At 39.8% G+C, this 20,818-nt stretch overlaps 1 protein-coding gene across 1 annotated transcript in view; it reads right to left on the bottom strand.

Annotated features, from left to right (window-relative positions):
* abca5 (ATP-binding cassette, sub-family A (ABC1), member 5) overlaps positions 1-20,818 on the bottom strand; it is a 46,393-nt gene that overhangs the window by 23,863 nt on the left and 1,712 nt on the right. The window contains exons 3-18 of the mRNA XM_010777207.1: positions 20,030-20,216; positions 19,749-19,922; positions 19,201-19,298; positions 18,465-18,691; positions 18,197-18,338; positions 17,158-17,346; positions 7,753-7,900; positions 7,420-7,597; positions 6,983-7,041; positions 6,174-6,460; positions 5,916-6,035; positions 5,187-5,325; positions 4,645-4,735; positions 4,288-4,427; positions 2,914-3,033; positions 2,593-2,794 (exon numbers count right to left, since the gene is read on the bottom strand). Coding sequence (XP_010775509.1) covers positions 2,593-2,794; positions 2,914-3,033; positions 4,288-4,427; positions 4,645-4,735; positions 5,187-5,325; positions 5,916-6,035; positions 6,174-6,460; positions 6,983-7,041; positions 7,420-7,597; positions 7,753-7,900; positions 17,158-17,346; positions 18,197-18,338; positions 18,465-18,691; positions 19,201-19,298; positions 19,749-19,922; positions 20,030-20,216 — 2,501 coding nt within the window. The remainder of the gene's footprint in view (positions 1-2,592; positions 2,795-2,913; positions 3,034-4,287; positions 4,428-4,644; positions 4,736-5,186; positions 5,326-5,915; positions 6,036-6,173; positions 6,461-6,982; positions 7,042-7,419; positions 7,598-7,752; positions 7,901-17,157; positions 17,347-18,196; positions 18,339-18,464; positions 18,692-19,200; positions 19,299-19,748; positions 19,923-20,029; positions 20,217-20,818) is intronic.

Here is a 20,818-nt window from a genome sequence, read left to right as displayed (position 1 = left end):
AAATAAATTTTTATACAAAGTTAACCTTTATTTTACCTTTTCCAAACAATTGACTTTATTATGTGGTAAAAATGGAAGTACCCTTTAGTTAAAAAAAAAAGGTCAAAAACCAGTGCAATACACTCACCGGATAAAACAAAAGTTGGTTTACACTACTGGTAATTTACAAATACGAGTATTTTCATAGTTGTTGTGTTCTAACAGTTAGTGTTTACATTAATCTAATTCGTTTTATAGAAGTGTTTATATTACAGGTAATTAAAAGTAGTGGAAAGGGGAAGTTTCATTAACGGCTTGTTTGACTACAAGAGAGTTTACACCAGAGAACAGAAGGAACATAATAAAAGTACAGTGATCTACCGCTAGCCATCTTAATCGTGACTGTAAGTCCTAGATCAGATTAAACTTTTTAGCATTAGACCTAGTCCGATCTGATAGGGACTTAACGAAATTGAGGTCCCTGTTTTACACTGCCTGAACAGACTAGGACCTAGTCTTTTTACCCTAAAGTTTTAGACTAGCCTAGACTAACTCTTAATTTCAAAACTTGAGAACCGGACGTCTAAGCAAGGTTATGGGTGTATACAGTACCTAGGTGAATTCAATCAGGATTACGTTCTATTTATGTAAACACAAAGAAAAAACAAACGAGGTAGAATTCACTTTCCCTCGGACCCTCTTTTACTTCTAAGACTGAGCCCAAACTACGATTACGTGAAATGATCAAATTTGTACCAAATTAATAGTTATATATAGATTAATATTTTCCGTTTTGACTGTGATAAACCTGTTGAAAGAGCTGGTTGGAAAGTTTATTTATCTTTATGTGAACTCCTTTATTTTCCACTAAGATAATAGTTAACATTTGTATCTAAACCGTGAAAATACCTTTCTCGTTTAACACATAATTTCCGTCATCCAAAATACAAGTATAAATTACATGATATTGGGACACAACGATTATAAATAAAAACATTGAAAAAAAGGAATGATTTCGAATGGAATTTGATATAAAAGAATATCGTCTTAATCCATTGACTTAGTTTATACATTAAGTTTTGTGTAACCAATTTCCAAATATAATAACGCGAGATGTACCCGGGAAAACACAAAAACTTTGTAACACCCAATGTGTGACTAACCAGGACAGAAAGGACGTCAGACCGGGACAAGGACCACAAACACCGACGTCAAGAGCAGGAAAGAGACCGGTTCTCCTTTGTAGGTCTAAGTGAGGAGTCTTGCGGTCAAAGATGGGTAATGTGAGGAAAGTTGTTTTTGCTCTACGGCGTGTCTATGATGGCCGCGGAGGACCAAGTCTTGATGGAGTCCACTCAGGCCCCTAAAGGTTTCCTATTCATAAATCGAATGTATCCGTTAATACGTTTCTTTCTAAACGTATGACATTTATAACACTGACCGAAGATTGACGTGAACATGTTTGACAGGGTAATGTGGAGTCTTCTCTCAGTTACCCTTGACAGGGTACCCACATTAAGATGGAGGAACTGCTCCTACTGTGGAAATGTCATAAGGAAATGAGAGAGACGGTAAAACCTCGAAGAATGTAGTCGACAAAAGATCGTGTAACCAAACTTCACAACAAAAACAACAACACGGTTTGTCCGAGACTAGAAAGACTAAAGTAAGGTGTTGGACCTCAGAGTCCTGGAGTTTTCATCTAGACTACTTTGTGTCGCTAGTACCCGACGTCGGGGGTGCGCGGCGGTAGTTGCACTGTCCTAGGTCGTCCAATAATAGCATGTCTTAAGTTAGTTTTGTTTTCTAGTCGTCATATACAATCATCACAAGGTCTACTCCGAGAAACGACATTCACGACGATTCATGAGGTTGACTCTCGAAGTATAAATCTAACTCACCTGAGACAATTGTGAAGACAAAGACATACAGCTGTCCTCCAAGTCCATGTCACAACGCAATTGTCGTGGTGGCAAGTGAGGAACGGTTACCGACAGTTACATAATTCTGTTGCGAAGAAAGATTCTCCAGACTTACCATGACCTGTCTATGCTTGGACCTCGTTTGGTAAACCTAATACATCATAAAGTTCCTGTTATGAAGTCGGGGATTTACTAGGAACATATAGTTAATGAGTACGGGTACAATGAAAAGTATACTCATCTAGTTATGTATAGACCATTTTGCTCTGGTAATCCACTGGAAATCCACCCCTCTGGTGGGATCAGGATAATCCAGTTTTTTGGGATCAAACTGATCCCAATCCTGTGTTGTTGGTTTGAACTACCCATTTTGAAGATTTGATCCAGATTAAAGCTTGGATTGGATTTCCTGATCTGATCGGATATCAAAGTGATCCTAATCCTGTTTTTTGGTTTTGAACTCCCCAAAATCCAAATCTGATCTGATCAGATAGGGATTAAAAGTTTTGAACTCCTGGGCCCTGGTGACTTCCAAATTAGACTAATTTCTAATAAAGCCTGCAAAATACTAGGTAAGGCTTGTTTTAGCATAGCTGAATGCTGGATATACGTTTTGGAAGCGGTTACTGATAAGGGAAGGTTAAGAAGAGTGGATCTTGTTTTCAAACATGATTAGTCTCTGAACACTCACGTGTAAATGAAGGCTTTCCTCTCCCTACGCATGTTGAGCATGTGCAGCCAGGCCACGGTGCTGAACTGCTGCCGCCACAGAGCGTGACCCGACACGACGTCAGACTTGTTGTCAGAGAAGGTCAGCAGCCGCTGGTCGGTATCGTCCACAGAGGCGTTGTCACCTTCCTCCTCTGTCTGCTCCTGATTAAACACACTGTAGTCTGAAGACAGGAAACAAGAAACAAACAAACAAACTGAAAAACACTCATACGGACAGACTCTGTGTTGAATTAGGAAGTAGATTGGGATTTATTGAGATCTGCTTAGGTGATACACTCACCAGCTTGGTCTACTTCGGTCTCTGCCTCTAAACGAAGAAAAACATCCTCCAGGGTTGTCATAGAAACCCCATAGTTGATAATTCCCAGATTGGGTTGGCAATCGATCTCCGAAAACAAGCCTGAGAAACAGAAATGTATTAGTACTGGGTGCTGTTACATTGAAAGCTTAGTCACAAATGAGTCATTATTTCAACATTTACCTGGGTGGGACGTCATTCAGACATTAAGAAAGAGGATTTTAATTGTTTTAAGTGTCTGTTGATTCACTATCTAGTGCGGAAAAAGGAAACACAATTGTGATGCGGCTTGTGAACAACCGATTCAAATGTTAGAATAAAAAAATGTATTTTAGAGAATTGTAAACTGGGAGTGTGTCGAGATTCTCACAAACCTAACATGTCATGCTGCTGCAGCCTTACATTCAAAAGCATCTAGCTGGCAAAACACAGGTTGACAGGTTTTGAATGAAGTCACAGGACAAACAAAGGGTTTCAGTGAGCTTGACACTGAACAAACTGTAATTATTATAAATGGGTCTATAAAACAAGACAAGTGTGCAACCATCCCCCTGTGTTTTGGATGTCCCCTAAACTAAGAACGTTTTAGAATTAAGTGTTCCAGCAAAATGTCATAAAGGATCTAAAGGTGGCACTACTAAGTGTTATAGCTAGAAATATATTTGACAAATATTGCTTACAGGAGCAATTTAATGTATCACAATTAAGTAGTTAAAACCTGACTCCCCAACCTACAATTGATGGACTGATAAGGGAAATCTATCAGACAGATAATAACATATTCTCTGAGGATCCAGACAGAATTCTTTTTTGAAGTTGGAGTCCCGCCTTTAATGCGCTCTTCTAGTGAGTTGATTTTGGTTCCCCCACATCTCCTGGGCCATTCCAGTGTCTCAACCTTCTGATCAAGGTGTATTTAGTGGCACTGGCCAAATATATGTGATCTAGATTATTATTATTATTATCTTTTATTTCATATATCTAATGTTTTAGAATATGTTTCCACTTATTTATTTAGTTCCATTTGTATTATTTTATCTCATGTTTCTTTCAATGTATTGGCTTTTTAGATACAGCTGATTAAAAATGAAATCTAAAAACTGTTGAGTGTGAATATGTTTGTATAGTGAAACTGAAAATGAAATAAAACCAAGTTAATAAAAACCACAAAAAAAGACGGTAATTTTGGTCATTTATTTGACCTTGAATTAGTGTGAAATATTGCAGCGAGTATTGAAAGACTCAGTCAGCTGTCAGAGAAACAGTTAAAGGTGACAACATTGTTTTATACCTTTACTATTTGCTGACAAAGTACTAATATTTAAGGATCGAGACTTTAACTAGATGTGAACTGACCTGAAAACATGTCCATGCCCTCCAGAGGCAGAGTGAAGGTCAACTCTGCGTCATGTTGTCGAGATAACTTCGCCTTGGTAACATGCTGCTTGACCAATGACGTGATCTTTTCAGCTTCACATCCCTCGTTGATAGACATTCTGCGTGAGAGGAAAAACACACTAGTTACAGTAAATAATAATACAAATGTAGGCATTGCCACCGTTCCATAAGTTGTTGCAACTTAACAAATATATAGTGACCTGAGATTTCAACATAATTTAATTCATTCATCGGGCCATTTTTCAAAGGGTTACTAAAGGGCCACTTGTTATTATTATGCAAAGATAGGAAGTATTGTAGTGTTTTTATACTTGCCTGAGATGATATCCAACACCACACTTGACTTTGAGATAGAGAGAAGAGCCAACACATTTGAGCTGTCCTTGAGAAATCACAGCTTTGCGATCTGGTGAAAAGAAATACGATCTGTGATGAATAACAATAACAGCAAATTGATAAATGTGATACTTTTGAATTATAGTTGGGAAGAAACACAATCATTACATGTCTTCAAAGTGCATTTATGAGTGCTCAAAAATCCAAAGCAGTTTCATTATAAATACAGCATTTGAGGAAGTTGGCGCTTTCATAAAAACGAACAATGCTTTTTTTAAACTGCCAGGACCGAATAAAAATATGATGGGTTTAAATAATTTTAAATCAATCAGATTTTGTTCATTACACTCAAACAATCTTAAACAGCAGCAATGCTCAAACATTCTTAAATTAAAATCTGGGAAAAAAAGGCAAAAGTTAAGCCTGAATTGTTGCCTTTAGTTTCCAAGTAGGTATGACATCTGCCTTCTGCTTTTGTGCATGTGGGTGAGTGCATGTTATGTGACAGAGAGGGTTCATACCAGCCAGAATGTCAGCCTCGTCCATGTAGTGTGTGCTGAGGACAGTGACTCTGCCGGCTCTGCGGTTCTTCAGCAGCGTCCACACCTGGTGTCTGGAGCAGGGGTCCATGCCGGCCGTGGGCTCGTCCAAGAGCAAGATCTGAGAGGAGCAGACACCATGTAAACTGCTCAGGGTTCACCCAAGCTGAAGTAACACTGACTGATAATTCCAGGTAAGCTTCTTCTTCAAACCGTAAAACTATTGTGCAGTAAAACTCAAACATGGAGACATTTTCTGTTGTCATGTTGGTTCAAAAACACTTCAACTTTAGATATCCTTTATGCAAACAGCTGATTTCAAGTACGTTTTACTGTAAATGGAATATACTGCAAACTGATATCAAAATGAGGGGGGGGGCATCCTGTCGTGCTTCTATTGGCTAGTGCTCCAAAACATTATACGTGATAGTTTAAGGGGCAGGACATCTCTTAGCAGTTGACCAATCCCAACAGAGCTGGCCAGCTAACCAATCAGAGAAGACTGGGCTCTGGTTTCAGACAGAGGGTGAAAAGAGGTGCTGCAGCACAGGCAGTATGAGAAAGATACAGAGCTTTTTGAACATTAAAGCATGGAGACATGTCACAGACACAACATACAAATATGAAACCTGAAAAAGAACATGATAGGGTCCCTATAAATAAACAAGTAAACCATAAATAAAAAATGTATCCATTTAAAGCTCCAGGTACCTTAGGATCTCCCAGAATGGCGATGCCCACAGAGAGTTTCCTCTTTTGGCCTCCACTCAGATTTTTGGCCTGAGCAGTCGCAATTTTTTCCAAGTCTAGATCCTTCAGCACTTTGGTAACCTATCAAATAGAAGAGTCATTGGCCAAATTGGAAAAGATTCCCTTAAATCAATCAAGAATGATTTGATTTGGTGATTATATTGACCACTCAAGACGAATATAAGACAGAGGCTTTTAAACCAGTGTTTAGATAATCACCTCAGCGTCGATGTCCGAGGGTAGGATCCCTTTGATGGCAGCAAACATCCGGAGGTGCTCCTCCACAGTGAGCACATCAAAGATAATGTTAAACTGGGGGCAAATTCCCACCAGCTGCTTCATTTCGGAGCCATCTGCGATCTCTGCTACGGGGGAGCCATAGATGGTGGCCGAGCCGCTGGTGGGCGTGCAGATGCCACACAGGATGTTCATGAGAGTGGACTTTCCAGCCCCGCTGTGTCCCAGCAGAGCGGTGATCTGGCCCTCATAGATGTCAAACGTCAAACCTGACATCATGAAAATCAACCAGAAAAATGCATATTAAGATACCAACAGAGGCATTGTAGGGCAGACCAATATATTGTTTCAGCATTGTTGTTGGGAAACTAAGGAAACCTTTTTTCTGTTGAATACAAATGTATAAACTTCCAGGCAAAATATTTATATTTCAATCATAATGAAAAAACTGGAAATAAAAAAGGTAATTTTGTTATTTATTTTATACTGTAACAACTTGAGGACAATACAGTTAGAAATGCAACTACGGATAAACCACAGGTCAAACAACCAATTTTGTGCCTGGGTTTCTGTACTATTTATTTGAGACAGTTCGAAAGGTCTGTGGTGCAGATGAGTTATTTAATATCTTTTAATTTAAGCTTTGTTATGAACGTAATTAAATGTAATCTACTAAAGAAAAAACTAAAACTACAATGTTGCCAGGAAAAATGCTAGTAATAAATCTTTAATCACAATCACATGCTAATTGAAAAGCCTTTCAACTTCAAAAGGAAGTGTTTGGGACTCACCTCTCAGAGCCTCCACCACGCTGTCCTTCTCTTTGTACACTTTATGGATGTTATTGATGCTGCCAGAGAAGAAGCATACAGGAAATGATTTTTTTTTTTCAAGAAGTGTAAACACAGAAGCGTACCAGATTGAAGAGCAGACTGCTGCCACAGGCCTTTCTCAGCCAGAACAATGGTGTTTGACCAAGAACAGAGCCAGAGCATTTTTAACTGAGCATGAAACTCTCAAAGTCTCCATTCATCTTTAGTATTAAAAGGCTCCTCCTCAGAGATTCATAGTTTGTGATAAAACAGCATCAACATTTGAATTGACCTGCCAAGGGCAAAATGATGGTGCGACAAAGCATCCTCTGTACAAAGCATTTGATCAAACTGTAACTTAGCTATGGAATTCCAACACATTTAACTAATAGTCGTATGCTAGTGTAGATTGTTACCGGATAGCCTCTTTCCCTCTGAACTCAGGTGAAATGGGCTCCACATGCTCGTCGCCACCTGAAGTGCCTTTCACCTCTGCGTCGTATACCGAGCTCACTTCAACGTAACGCTTTCTGCGTTTTGACCAATAGGAAGGCTTCAGGAAGTACACCAGGGACCGCTTGATTCCAAAGTCCCCTGCATTTCAGACAATACTTCATTAGACAAGGTAATTGTAATATAACAATGACAGTTTACGATTAAACCTACTGATCCTATAGAGAAATGTAGCTGTTTCGTCTTGCTTAATTAGTTGTAAATTACTTAGTGATTAACTATCTGAATTGACTCACCAGGCAGAACCTGGTCCAGGTAGACAGCCAACAGCAGGTAGAGAATGCAGTCCACAACGAGCATGAACAGGGGCACGTACAGAGGATGAGGGCCGTTAGCCAGGGAGGAGAACACAGCACCATCTCCCTGGGCCTCCAGGTAAACCACCTGGCATATGTATACACACACACACACACACACACACACACACACACACACACACACACACACACACACACACACACACACACACACACACACAAAATGACCATCTGTGGCCAAAGGATGGGCTGCTAATGTCTCATAGCTAGTTACTGATTGTTATAAGATGTTGAATGTATTGAACCTGGTGAAGGCAAAGCATNGTATCCGCTTTCACACTCTTCCGTTGTTCGAGAGCTGGTGGCGGATTCTTCATTGTCGGAGAATATGAATTCCGCTTGTGGCCATCATCGGGGTCGTCTATGTCCTAATGTTACAGTGCTTTTAGTAACACCTCTTTAATAAACCGGAGCTCAGAAAAGTTGTGATTTAGCATAATCTACAAGTGTTGTTATGATTGGACTTTGCAGGAATGCCTTTACAAAAGATTGTCAGGATTCTCATGTTATGTCACGGTTGTAGTTTTGTATGTCTGGTTATGGGTGTTTTCCTCCTTGTATATTGTCTGGTCCTTCTTCATGTGTTTTTCCCCTGTCGTTAGTGTCCCTGGCGTGTCTGATTGTCTGATTGTGTTCACCTGTTGCCCTTGTGTTTGCCCTCCTCCCCCTGCCCGGCTGTTTCTCGTCTTGTGATTACCCCTCCCTGTATTTAGTCTTGTCTCTTCCTGTGTTCAGTGTTGGTTCGTCTTTTGTTTGTGACTGAGTGTTGTGTTTTGTCCAAGTTATTATTTTATCCTTGAAATAAAGGCATTTTCAACGTTATCTGCATTTGGGTCCTGCTTCCTTCACTCAACCGTAACAAAGATGCCGCCTTTCACACATTCAGATGTTAGAATTTTCACAGGCAAAATAATATCTATGCAATAACCTCTGGTGCCTTTGCTCTCTATTATGACTTCATGCGGTTTTCTGTCCTCTCAGGTCATTAGTTTAACTTTAATTGCGTTCACCTGGCACCCCAGGAGTTAATCTGTTCCCTGATTTAACGGATAGAATTACAAAAACAGTAGGGCCCCATATGTTAAGCGGCTCCACTAGAAACTAGTGCTCCGACAGCTGAGCTAAATGAAAATGTATGAAATGTAGAAAATAAATCAATGCAACACAGTGATACCACACTCTAAGCAATTGCTATGAGAGCACTACACTGTACTCGTACACTACATCTAAATTAAAGAAGTAAATCTCGACTGGAGGTATGTAAATGTACTTGTAATCTTGGAGGTGTTTTTTTTACAAGACTGGGGACAGGCAATAAAGAGGTGGATTAATCCAACTTCATTCTGGCCGTGATTGTGTGTGTGTGGGTGGGCATTGCACAATATCAGAACAAAAGAAGATGAATGCCACACTGATACAGAAACAGTAAACAGAGTTGGTCTCTGTTTGTCGAGTAGCCTGACAGCAGAGAAGCTGAAGAGCTTTGTAATGCTGAGAGTAAATACAAACTGACTGGACATAATGACAGGCCTGTAATGGAAAATCAGGACAAGTTCTAACAAATCAAAAGAAAGTGAAACTTGAAACTGTGTTTGTATCCAAAGCGTCTGAGTAGAGAGTAAAGAGGGGTTTAATGCGTAGAGTTGGCAAACATTGTGATATGTTTGGTGAGGTGTTGAACGAGCTTCAGGACAGTACAGTTCAGAAGTGTTATTGGGCTCTGGTCCACTTTAAAATAAAACTTTTGGATTTCTATTCTAGTGAGTAAATCCAGAGGTTAAATGTAAATAAGTAAATATACTCAGTACTATTCAGTCATGCTTGTACTTTACTTGAGTATTTCCATTTTATGCGACTTCTATTCCACTACATTTGGAGGAAAGTGACACAATCTTTACTCCACTGCATGTATTTACCACTCATTGTTACTAGCTCCCTTTTACATGTAAAGATACCCACATTTGTTTGCGTATGAAGCAGTACTGAATGCTACTTCGATACAGGGTTATGGGTTATTTACGCACATCGCTGCTGTTGCTGAACAACTGAAGATAAAGGTAGAAAATATAGGAGACTATATTGCCAGTATAGTCCTTTTCATAAATGAATAAACACAAGTTGGACTTTTCCATTATTGTTCAGCCTTGATTATATATAGTTCAGTCAGACAAGTAACGTGTTTCTTTAAAGGTCCCATGTCATGCTTTTCTGGTTATTACCCGTCCCCTTGTGTGTTATGAAGGTTTTTATGCATGTAAACGGTCTGCAGAGTCAAAAACCCTCAAAGTACACCCTGTAGGGAGTAAAACTCTAACACAGAAAATACCTCCCCAAAACGCCTCGTTGGAGATACGTCACTGTCCATTAGTGATGTGTCGGTCGCGAACGAGCCGATTCTTTTGAACGGCTCTTTGATATGAACGAGGGGAACCGAGTCGTACTTGGTGAGAGCCGTTCTTGTTATCGTTCAATCGTTTGTCCGCACTCACTGCCTGCCAAAATCCACTAGCCTTTTAAAAAGCTTGATTTTGTTCCCCAAAACGTATTCTGTGAAGACCCACCCCTACTCTGACTGTATCTATCTTCGACACGGAAACCCTGTCTGCTCCTCACAGCAGCTCCTCGCGAGCAGTTGCACGTCGCTTGACCAATCAGAGCACACTGGGCTCACAGGGGACAGAGTCCGTTTAGGACAGAGAGTGAACACCAGGTTTCAGCACGAGGAGTGAGATGGGGTGGGTCTTAACGGAATACACGAGAGAGAGAAGTCATAACAAGTGGTACAGGACAGGTAGACAACGTGTTTTTCGGATGGAAAATGAGCCAAACGCGAAAACGCAGTTGGATGCTGGAGGCTACATTCAAAATACATTCACTGACATGAATATGGCGCCACCTTTTGTCATGTTTACAATGCAGATTATTGACATTAGGTCTGACAATACAGTCAATCATTATCCTGGTGATTATTTCGCAGATAAACCTAGTAACCCGCCCTTTAAAAGACGGCTCTTTGAACGACCTCCTTTTGAACGCTCCTTTGAAAGGCAACGGAGCCATAAAGACCGCTCCCCTTCAAGAGCCATAACCCCANACGCACAGAAAAGATGTGAACTGAAGGATTATTTGAATTATTTGAAGTATTAAAGTAACATGTTATGGCAGGAAAGTTAAATCTGGTATATTCTTAAAATGAATATACCAGATTTAACTTTCCTGCCATAACATGTTACTTTAATACTTCAAATAATTCAAATAATCCTTCAGTTCACATCTTTTCTGTGCGTGTGAAATGGTACAATACACCAAAAAGCCACTCAAAAATACATTGCTCCATAGCGTGACCAGTGATCACTAACTCTACAGGGCACCTTAAGGGCCGCTTTAGGAACATGTGGCTCTGTTTTTTATTTTTATTTTTGATATTGATTCATGATTCAGGAAGGAATATGGGGTTGTCTTAAAACTTTGAAAGTAAAAAATGTTATCTTCTGAAAAGAGATGGGCAAAACCAGAAGTGTCAGCACCGATTGGCCTAATCTTTTGTCAATAAGTGATTGACAACTTCTGATGTAGTACTGCAGTATAAAGTCAATTTTGTGCGAGGATTATAAATACCTGTTATTCGTTATAATCATGGAAATCCAATTTTTATTACATTCATTCTTTGTCTCACACAGTTACACCGATGATGAAGGATTGAACACCAGAACCCCTGTGCAGACTGGCAGTGCAACACAAATACTTTAATGTGGTTGCTTATTAAAAACAAAAACAGGAAGAATACAAATCTGGTTGCTTGAGTTAAACCTGTTTTAGTAGCTTGAGACGATTTGCCCCTCCCCCCCCCCGATCAGATTTGCACCCACTTTGCGTATTTTTGAAGGACCACTTATTCTCCCGTGGTTTTTGCAGACTACCTATACAGTAAGACATGTCAGTCNTCAGTGTACAAAGACGAGACCGACACGGACGTAAGCTCAAATAGTAATGCCCCGCGACGGGGGCTCGACGGTTTGTCGTCGTAGGTCGTGCAACGTTTTCAGAGTTATCATTTGACACGGCGGCTTTGTATTAAAGTCGGTTAGTCGCGCGGCAGTTATAAAACAGTGCTCTCGCGAGTGCAACCACGCGGTGCAAAACTATTGCACGCAACTGCACTCAACAAAAAATCTGAGCAACTCCTTGACCCATCATAGTATCCATTGCGTCCCCCACGGTCCCCTTGACCACCATCAATACCGATTGAAAAGCGCCGAATAAAACGTGGCGTATGGTCCGGCAGGCCACATGCCTCCGTCGGCGTGAAGTAGAAGTTACTGAGGGGTCTTTTTTTTTGTGTCTGCGGCACAGTATGCTGAGTATATCGGGCGTTGGAGCGGTTGACAGTAGCCAATGTATACGAGACTGGTCCTAAGTCTTTGATCTCATTCTCGCTCAATTTGTTCATTTGTTGGTGTATTGACAGACTCCAGTACCGCCTTATGTCAGCCCGCACCAAATAAATACAGCTGCTCGCACTGCCCTTTAACTTCGGCCTCCTTTCCCTTCAACTAACCTTCACCTGTTTCAGGACGATCATACCGATACAATACTCACACCGCCAGCCTCGTAAATGTTGCAAATCGAGAATCGGTTTAGAGGTAAACTCTTGTTTTGCGTGAAAATTTTCCAAAAAAACGGACGCAGAACGACGTCTGAACAGTATTGGAATAAAGTTAAGGTAGAAAAATGATAGGCATAGTCATACAAACAAATGAAGCGTAGTAAACTTTGCACACAATGTTAATTTAGGTGCAGTTTTATACAAGTAGAACAAACATCAACATCGGGGAACTCGTCGCTCAAGAGAGGAGATCAAAATCTGACGCCAGTTCGTCAGAGGTGAGCTTTTTCTGGAAAAAATTTTCTGGAAACCCTGTCCCTACTGATCGGAGTGATATACTCGAAGTTTACATTAAAATAAAAATTGACATGTAGTCTTACTAAGGACTAAAGAAGACTCACTCGATCTACCCTACAGGACGATAGTGTGGACTTCACTTTACGTGAGAAACATGACCTGTCAAAAAAGCAAATTCAAGAGTAGATTTGTGCGTCTCCTACTAAAAAAATGAGAGATGGCATTACGTATCCTATAAGCGCGCGGCGTTATAGGTGCATCTTCCGACCGAACCTTGATACAGAAAGGGCTCTACCTCCGACCGACTGGCGTCAATCAAATCGTATGAGTCGCGGCTGGGAGTCGGACCAACAAGGACGAGATCTTGAGTACAAAATACCCGGTAAACTGTACGTGGTCCTCATCAGGGGTAAATTCCCAAGTAAAGAGGGTTTTTTTCTTAACGAAATGGTAGTCGATATAGTTGTCGGGGTGGTTTTTATAAAAGGTGGTCGGCGGCGACTATAGTTATATTGGACGAAAAGTAACAGAAAAATTTTTCAATTTCCGCAGAATGGTAAAGGGGAGTTGGGAGACCTCACACCTGCCTTCCCATAAAAAGGAGTAAAATCTACAGAGGAATTTAACAAGATAGTGTAGCGAATGAACTTTAGACATCGTAACACAATTTTAAACAAGATTTTATTGTAGATTATACATTTTACTGATACCAATTGTATGATATTTACCTTGTTCATTAAAAATATAAAATATATATATTTTTTAAATATATATTTTATTTTATTTTTTATTTTTGTATGTGGGAAGAGGTGGGGCGGCGCCCCTAGTGCCCCTATGGGCCGGCCGCCACTGATTGATATATTGATTGATATATTTATTATATTCAAAGGCAAATTAATACTTAGTCCCCTGAATCTGGAATAATGTACAATTCACAACATAGCCTCACAATGTCAGGAACTTTTCATCTACAGATTGCTTTGGTCTGGCTTTACTCTTCACTGATTGGTTGAAGAAACTTTAAATGTATTGTCTATGGAAATCAGAAGGAGGTGCTCATTATCATACAAAACGTGCGAATATTCACACGTATATTCGCGTGTATGTTCGCGCGTATATTTGTCCGTATTTTCGCGGAGGTCCGCATATTCGCGCGTATACGGCCGTTTTTTTTTTTTTAAAGGGGCGAAATCTAGGTGCATATTATGGCACTTTGGGCTTTCCATACCAGGCCTCCAGAAGGCGCGCTACAAGGAACAGATAGATGTCTGACCAGACATAGAGAGAACGAACGAGCGTGATGGAAATTGAAGCCGGAGGAAAGGAAGTTGATTGAAGTGGACAAAGTCGATTTATAAGAAGGTACGTTTTGTTTGTTTTTATACAAATAGCGTCATATTTACGCAGCTAGCGTTAGCGTGCCTACAGTAACTACTACACCAGCTGAGGAGAGTAGAGCTTCACGTGAAAAGAAGATAAAGTGAGGGAAGAACATTGTTAAAAGGGAGGACAGAGAAATTCTTAGCAGTTTGTTTATATGTATGCATTTGTGTATGGATGTTGCAACTATACAGACCTTTAGCAATACTATATGTAACTATGGTCGGTGGAGAAGTGACAAAATGTGAAGAGGGAAAAAGTAATGACAGGATAGTGTGCATTAGACATGCTCAAGAACAAATATAGAGAAGACATTCAAGGAGAGAGACACAAAACACAGATTCAACGGTAAACATGATTTAACCACTATTTAGACTATGTGTTTTTCATTGACTCGATTAAATGGATTTACTACATCAAGGTATGTCTTTTTAGGCTGCCATGTTTTGTCCTTTCTGTGGCCAACATCTGGGGACAGTTCATGTGTCCTGTGGCTGCTGTGGCAAAATGTACAGTTTTTGGCAGAAGTTGAACACAACAGTAAGTTCACTTTTTTTATTGTATCTGTTTAAAATGCAAGACATAAGGATTCAACACACTACTCTGTTTAGAATACTAATTTAAGACATATTGTTGACATCTCATCATAAGCATTGCAACAAGGTCCTCTATCAGGTTGACTCTCACAAGATATTTCTGTAGTGTGAAGGCCATCAGGATGTATCTTCAATCTTGACCTTGTCATTCATCATCAGCGTGTTATTGGAAAAATCCATCACTACATACATTACAACAACACAGAAACTGATGCTGATAAATTATTAATCCATATTTCATAGATCCATCCTAATCACATGTCAATAAGTGTGTGGATGATGAGTCTGAAGCGTCAGAACTAAGATAACATTTAGATTTACTTCAATTAGTGTAACTTGTTTCTTTGAGAGAAATACCTGATTGCATACATGTTATAATGTTCAATTATTTTACAACATTTCACTGTTAATCCAACATGAGCTACAACACTGGTTGGTGTCAGCTCCCTTGACATAGTATAATGAGATTGAACACTGAGCTTCATTCAGACCTACAGTTTGACTCAAAACACATTTTCTATGGCCTGTTTTCAGCTGCAAATGTAACGCATTCTGCCTCAGAAACACGCTGTGTATTCATCAAACCGTTTCGAAGGTCTCTCTCCTTGTTGCATCTGCATTTCAGCGAGGACTGCACAAATAATGGGGGGCATGTTAACAAAACTAGATTATGGATTTCGCTGGATGTACTAAGGTCAGGCAATTTGTCAATTTTGCGCGGAGGATCCTCCATCTTTGAGATGAGGGGTAAACAAAGCACAGGTTGGATTTATCAGAGCCACGAGGCAGATGTATTTACCTCAATATGAACATCCATATATACATAATACATCCACCTGCTCTTATCTGCTGAACATCTCCAATCTCCTTCCTGACATCTTGTCTTCATCTTCTCTTCATCTCACTTCATCTCATTCTCTTATTTTTGTCTTATTTATTTTATTTACGATTAATACATCACCATTTTCAAGGTATTTTTTGTCTTAAAGCCCAACAGCCTGGGAGATGTTGGATCCCACTATAATACTTTATTTTCTGAGCTAAGTGACCTTGGGAGCATGATTTTATTTGGAAATGTTATTTTAAATACAATTAAATCAAGTTATTTTGGTAAAATTATTGAAAAATAAAACAAAAGAAATGTTTAAAAAAACCTTTTCTTAGTACGTTTTCAAATATTATTTTTTAGAATATATCAGGCCCTCACGCCACTGCTCAAAGACCTTGTGTATAATGCAATAAGAATGCTTATTATATACTTTCGTAAAAACATTGTGAGCTGTTTTTTTTAGCAAGAATAATACAAGACATCGTTGCATGTTGTTTCTACTGCACATTATAACTTAAACCCGGAGGAAAGACTCCTCAACCCAGGAAACGGGAACATTTTTGCTCGTCTAGTTCGAAATCTGTGGCTGATGATTTAATGGCTTTGTTTTGAACAGACCAGTCTACTATCCAATCCAACTTCATTTCTATAGCACATTTAAAAACAACAGAGTTTACCAAAGTGCTGTACATCAATAAATACATGTATATTACAAAAGAAAGAAAAAAAGAGATGGGACATAAAACAAATTTAGACACAGGACAATACATCCTTACTTAAAGCCACAGACTGACAACTCTCATACGTGACGTAAAAACAATATCAAACCCCAATTTAAAAGCGCAGACTGACATGTCTTACTGTATAGGTAGTCTGCAAAAAGCACGGGAGAATAAGTGGTCCTTCAAAAATACGCAAAGTGGGTGCAAATCTGATCGGGNGTGTGTGTGTGTGTGTGTGTGTGTGTGTGTGTGTGTGTGTGTGTGTGTGTGTGTGTGTGTGTGTGTGTGTGTGTGTGTGTGTGTGTGTGTGTGTGTGTGTGTATACACACACACACACACACACACACACACACACACACACACACACACACACACACACACACACACACACACACACACACACACACACACACACACACACACCGCTCTCTCTCTCTCTCTCACTCACACACACACACACACACACACACACACACACACACACACACACACACACACACACACACACACACACACAAAATGACCATCTGTGGCCAAAGGATGGGCTGCTAATGTCTCATAGCTAGTTACTGATTGTTATAAGATGTTGAATGTATTGAACCTGGTGAAGGCAAAGCATCATGGGAGGGGAATAATAGCAACTAGCCAGTATTCATTTTAGCCAAGTTTATTTCCAAATATATAACAATTTGCACGTTGAACATGATTTTATCCTTATACCATAACAAATATTTTTGCAACATTTAGAATTTTCCTTGCAGCATTACCACTCTTTTTTTATGTGCAAACATTTGCATTAAGTAGATGGATTAAAAAACGCATTTTTTTTATTTCATAAAAAGGCATATTCTGGAAGATGACCGGTGGAGCATCTTGTGGGTAAGTGTTTGTTACCTGTGCAATCCCAATGGAGAAGGCGCTGGGGGAGAGCAGGCAGAGGAGCCAGACCAGAGGCTGAGGGAAGTCCTTCATCAGCACGGTGAACAGGGACAGGCAGCCGAACACCACCGTCAGCATGGAACCCACTGTGCTGGCAAACTTGGGCTTCTTAAATAGCGGGGTCATCATGAAGGAGAAAAAGATCTGTGAAACAAGAAAAGAGTCAAAGAAAGCAAAGGGAGATAGGAAGAAGGAAAATAATTAATTTCTTCCATGACTCCCATCATCCACCAACAGATGAAACCAAACAGGGCTGTAATAAAAACTCAGGTAAAAGATATTGCCTTAGAGACGTTGCACCAATTTCAAAATCAAAACAAGTTGGAAAGAGTTCACTCTCCAAGATGACCAACTTAAAAACGTCTTGCTTGAAATGCTGCTCTCTTTCTAGTTTGAGGGCAATCACTTAAGACCTAATGTATCTCAACCTACTGTAGATATTAAACCATTGGAGTTACAAATCTTGCATAAATCAAACCAACCAACACAGTGAGGTCTCCTACAGTAGCTCTACCTACATTTGAAAAGTCCTTACAGTTGTATGCTCACAGTCAAACGTTTCCAAGGTGACAATTTTAGTAGAAAAATAGGTTAATGCAAACGTATGTGCACACTGAGCTCTCATGCAAAAATGCCAAATGTAAACATTGTCTTTCACACTGGTTCAACTTTTTTGATGACAGCATTATTTACTTATCATTCCCTTTACAAACTTTTTGGCAATATCAAAAAATATAGGGGCAGCCATTTCTTTAGAAAACATATATTTTGTATGTGAACTAAAGCTATGACAATATGCTGAATACATAGCTGTATCATTTGGTGAAGGAATTGGGCAATGGAATGTTTTAATGATCAATGTATTGACACAAAATAAAAACTAATGAAAGGCACAATAATGAAACCAAAACTATTTGCATGGCTCGACGTAAATAAGAGGATATGAATGTGTCCAATATCTGTACTAGTTTCCCTCTATGAAAGCTCTACTCACCGATGATATTCCGTAGAGGAAGATGAGGAGGAATATAACCAAGAAGTCACTGTTAGGGAACAGGGCCGTGTACGTAGCGATGATGGACATTAGGAAGGACATGGTGGTTACCAGGGCAGCGTACAGGAGACCCCATGACAACCTGTTTGACAACATGAACACATAAGCATACACAATCTCAAAGAAAGCAGCTTCTACAAATGATTTTCATGTAAACAATACTCAAATGATTTGAAACTGCAGTGACTGAGGGCCTCCTGCTCCTCACCAGAAAGCGGTGTCGTAGAGCCCCATCATGGTCATGGTGTCTTTGAGGCGATGTTCCTTCTCAGCTGCCACGTTGACGATGAGGAAGGTGACGAAGGGCGTAAAGGCCAGGACCAGGTAGATGGAGATGAGGGCGTGGGGGAATTTCTGCACCTCCACAGAGCCTGGCTGACCCATCATCACTACACTGAGGTCCATCTCACTCCTAACAGAACGCTTTGTCTGCATCTGTACAATAAAGATGGACCATTCACAAGCACACCATTAAACATTAAGTTATGATCCTAATCATTACAGATTCATTCATCAACATTTATTTCTATATTAATAATAATATAAAAAAAACTTAAATGTAGAAATTATTTTGTAGGTAATTTTTGACTAATCAGCCTCAAAGGAATATTATAGTTTCTCTTTTTAGATGTATAACTTTCTCAAATAAATATGCCCCATTTTTTCAACAATGGCCTTAATACGCCATTGTATGTAATTGACTCATAGTTTCATCACTATAACAGAGCCTTCTTGAACAACTGTACCTTTGACATCTTGGAATAACAATAAACCCTTCATGTATTTTCTAAAAACATTAGCTTTATGACTGCACAGACCGACCAGGAACCATAGACACTTTCTTTGTTGCATTATATGTTAGCCTGCGCAACACACGCACCATTTCTTCCCTCTTTAGGGGGGGTGCACTGGAGAACACTGTGCTCCTCTCTGGCCTGACTCACCTGGATGATGGCTGCATCGATCAGGGACTGCAGGCGGATGAAGCCAGAGTACCAGTAGTTAGCCGCTCTGCAGTTCACTGAGCTGGTAAAACAGTTTGCTAGAGGAACACAAAGACAAAAACATAAGGTCAGGCCACATATGGACGTTATATTTCAGCTCTGGAAGGAAATCATTTGTTGGATGGTCTTTACATTACATATACAGTAAGCTAATATAATATAGTTTCTCTATAGTGTGTGGTGTGTCATATCGTAGGCATATCGTTTGACGTACACCTACCTACATTTGATTTGGATGTCATTTCTTAGATATCAACTGATTGACAACTGATTCTTTTAAGATATCATTTAAATTCAAATCTTTAGCATGGTGTCTTCATACAAATATTCTTGTTGTCGGCAGAGTGTATTATATACTAGGTCTATGTAATTTTAAACTTTTAGTAGTCACAATGACTGAAGAGGGGGTTTGAAAACGTTGAAAAGAAGATTTTATATATATATATAAATACAGGAGGCAAATTAAAGAATTCCCCATTAGACTATACCAATAGATTCTGTGTAATCGCTGGGAAAGGGCAGGTGGTTGTACGGAAAGCGTAGCCTGTAAGACGTGGCGGAGCTGTCCAGGAACACCACACCGACGTAGCTGGAAGGCTCATAAAGGCTGGCGTTCTCCAGGTCCTCCTCACTGGCAAACATCTCCAGATGATCCTGCATGTCTGAGGACACAAAAAGGAGGATGAAAGTAGATTTGCCTCAAAACCTTCTAGTTTTCATTTTCAGTCCCTATCCCATTTTAATTCAACAGTTGTCAAGATCATCTTACGCATCTCCTGGGCCACCTCTTCCATGATGTGGTTGGTGATGTTAGTGATTGGTGTGTAGCCCAAGCCCTTGAAGAAGTGGTCTTCGCGCTCCAGGTCCATGGTGCTCATGCCTCCATAATAAACGTGAGGATTCAGGGTGCTGATGAGTATCAGAAGACCCAACAGAAGCAGAGGTAGGATCAGTTCCTGCAGAGAAAGATACATAAAAGGAGCAGCTGATTAGAAAACCTGGAAGTCTGGATTTGGATTTAGTCAATACATAAAGCTTTTGAACATTGGTGACAGTTAGAACATGTATCAACAAGTGAATAGAGCACATTGGCTGAAGAAATACCTCCCATTTCCTCGTGTTGTACTTCTAATATTGCCTGTGTCTAGGAGCTTCAATGGCGATATAAAACTTCTTGATAAATAACAAGAGACATTTTATCTCTTCCAATCCATAAAAACATGCTATAGCTTCACCTTGAGCAACACAGTACATTGAAACAATACATTGAGAGCCACTGGCACGTCAAAAGCTGATTTCATAGCTTGTCAGGCCTTTTCAGAGCTTTACCCAGAGAAATAGTTCAGGGCTTAGTCTTAACACAATTCCCCTATGAAAACATCAATAAGGACATTTGGTTCATATCGGATTTTATGTGTGCATAATAACACTTTTTACACTCAACTGTTCTAGTTTTTTTTTTAAGTAAACAAGCTATATTAATTGCAGTGCAGCTGCAAAAAACTGGACTTTACAAACTGCTGTAAATGAAGCTCCTAGGGGTCCCAGAGTGCTACCT

This window comes from Notothenia coriiceps, unplaced genomic scaffold (genome assembly GCF_000735185.1).
Source record: "Notothenia coriiceps isolate Sejong01 unplaced genomic scaffold, NC01 NC01_scaffold00000339, whole genome shotgun sequence".
NCBI lineage: Eukaryota > Metazoa > Chordata > Actinopteri > Perciformes > Nototheniidae > Notothenia > Notothenia coriiceps.
Note: the sequence above shows the minus strand (reverse complement) of the source record. Positions and strands in the feature narration are given on the sequence as shown.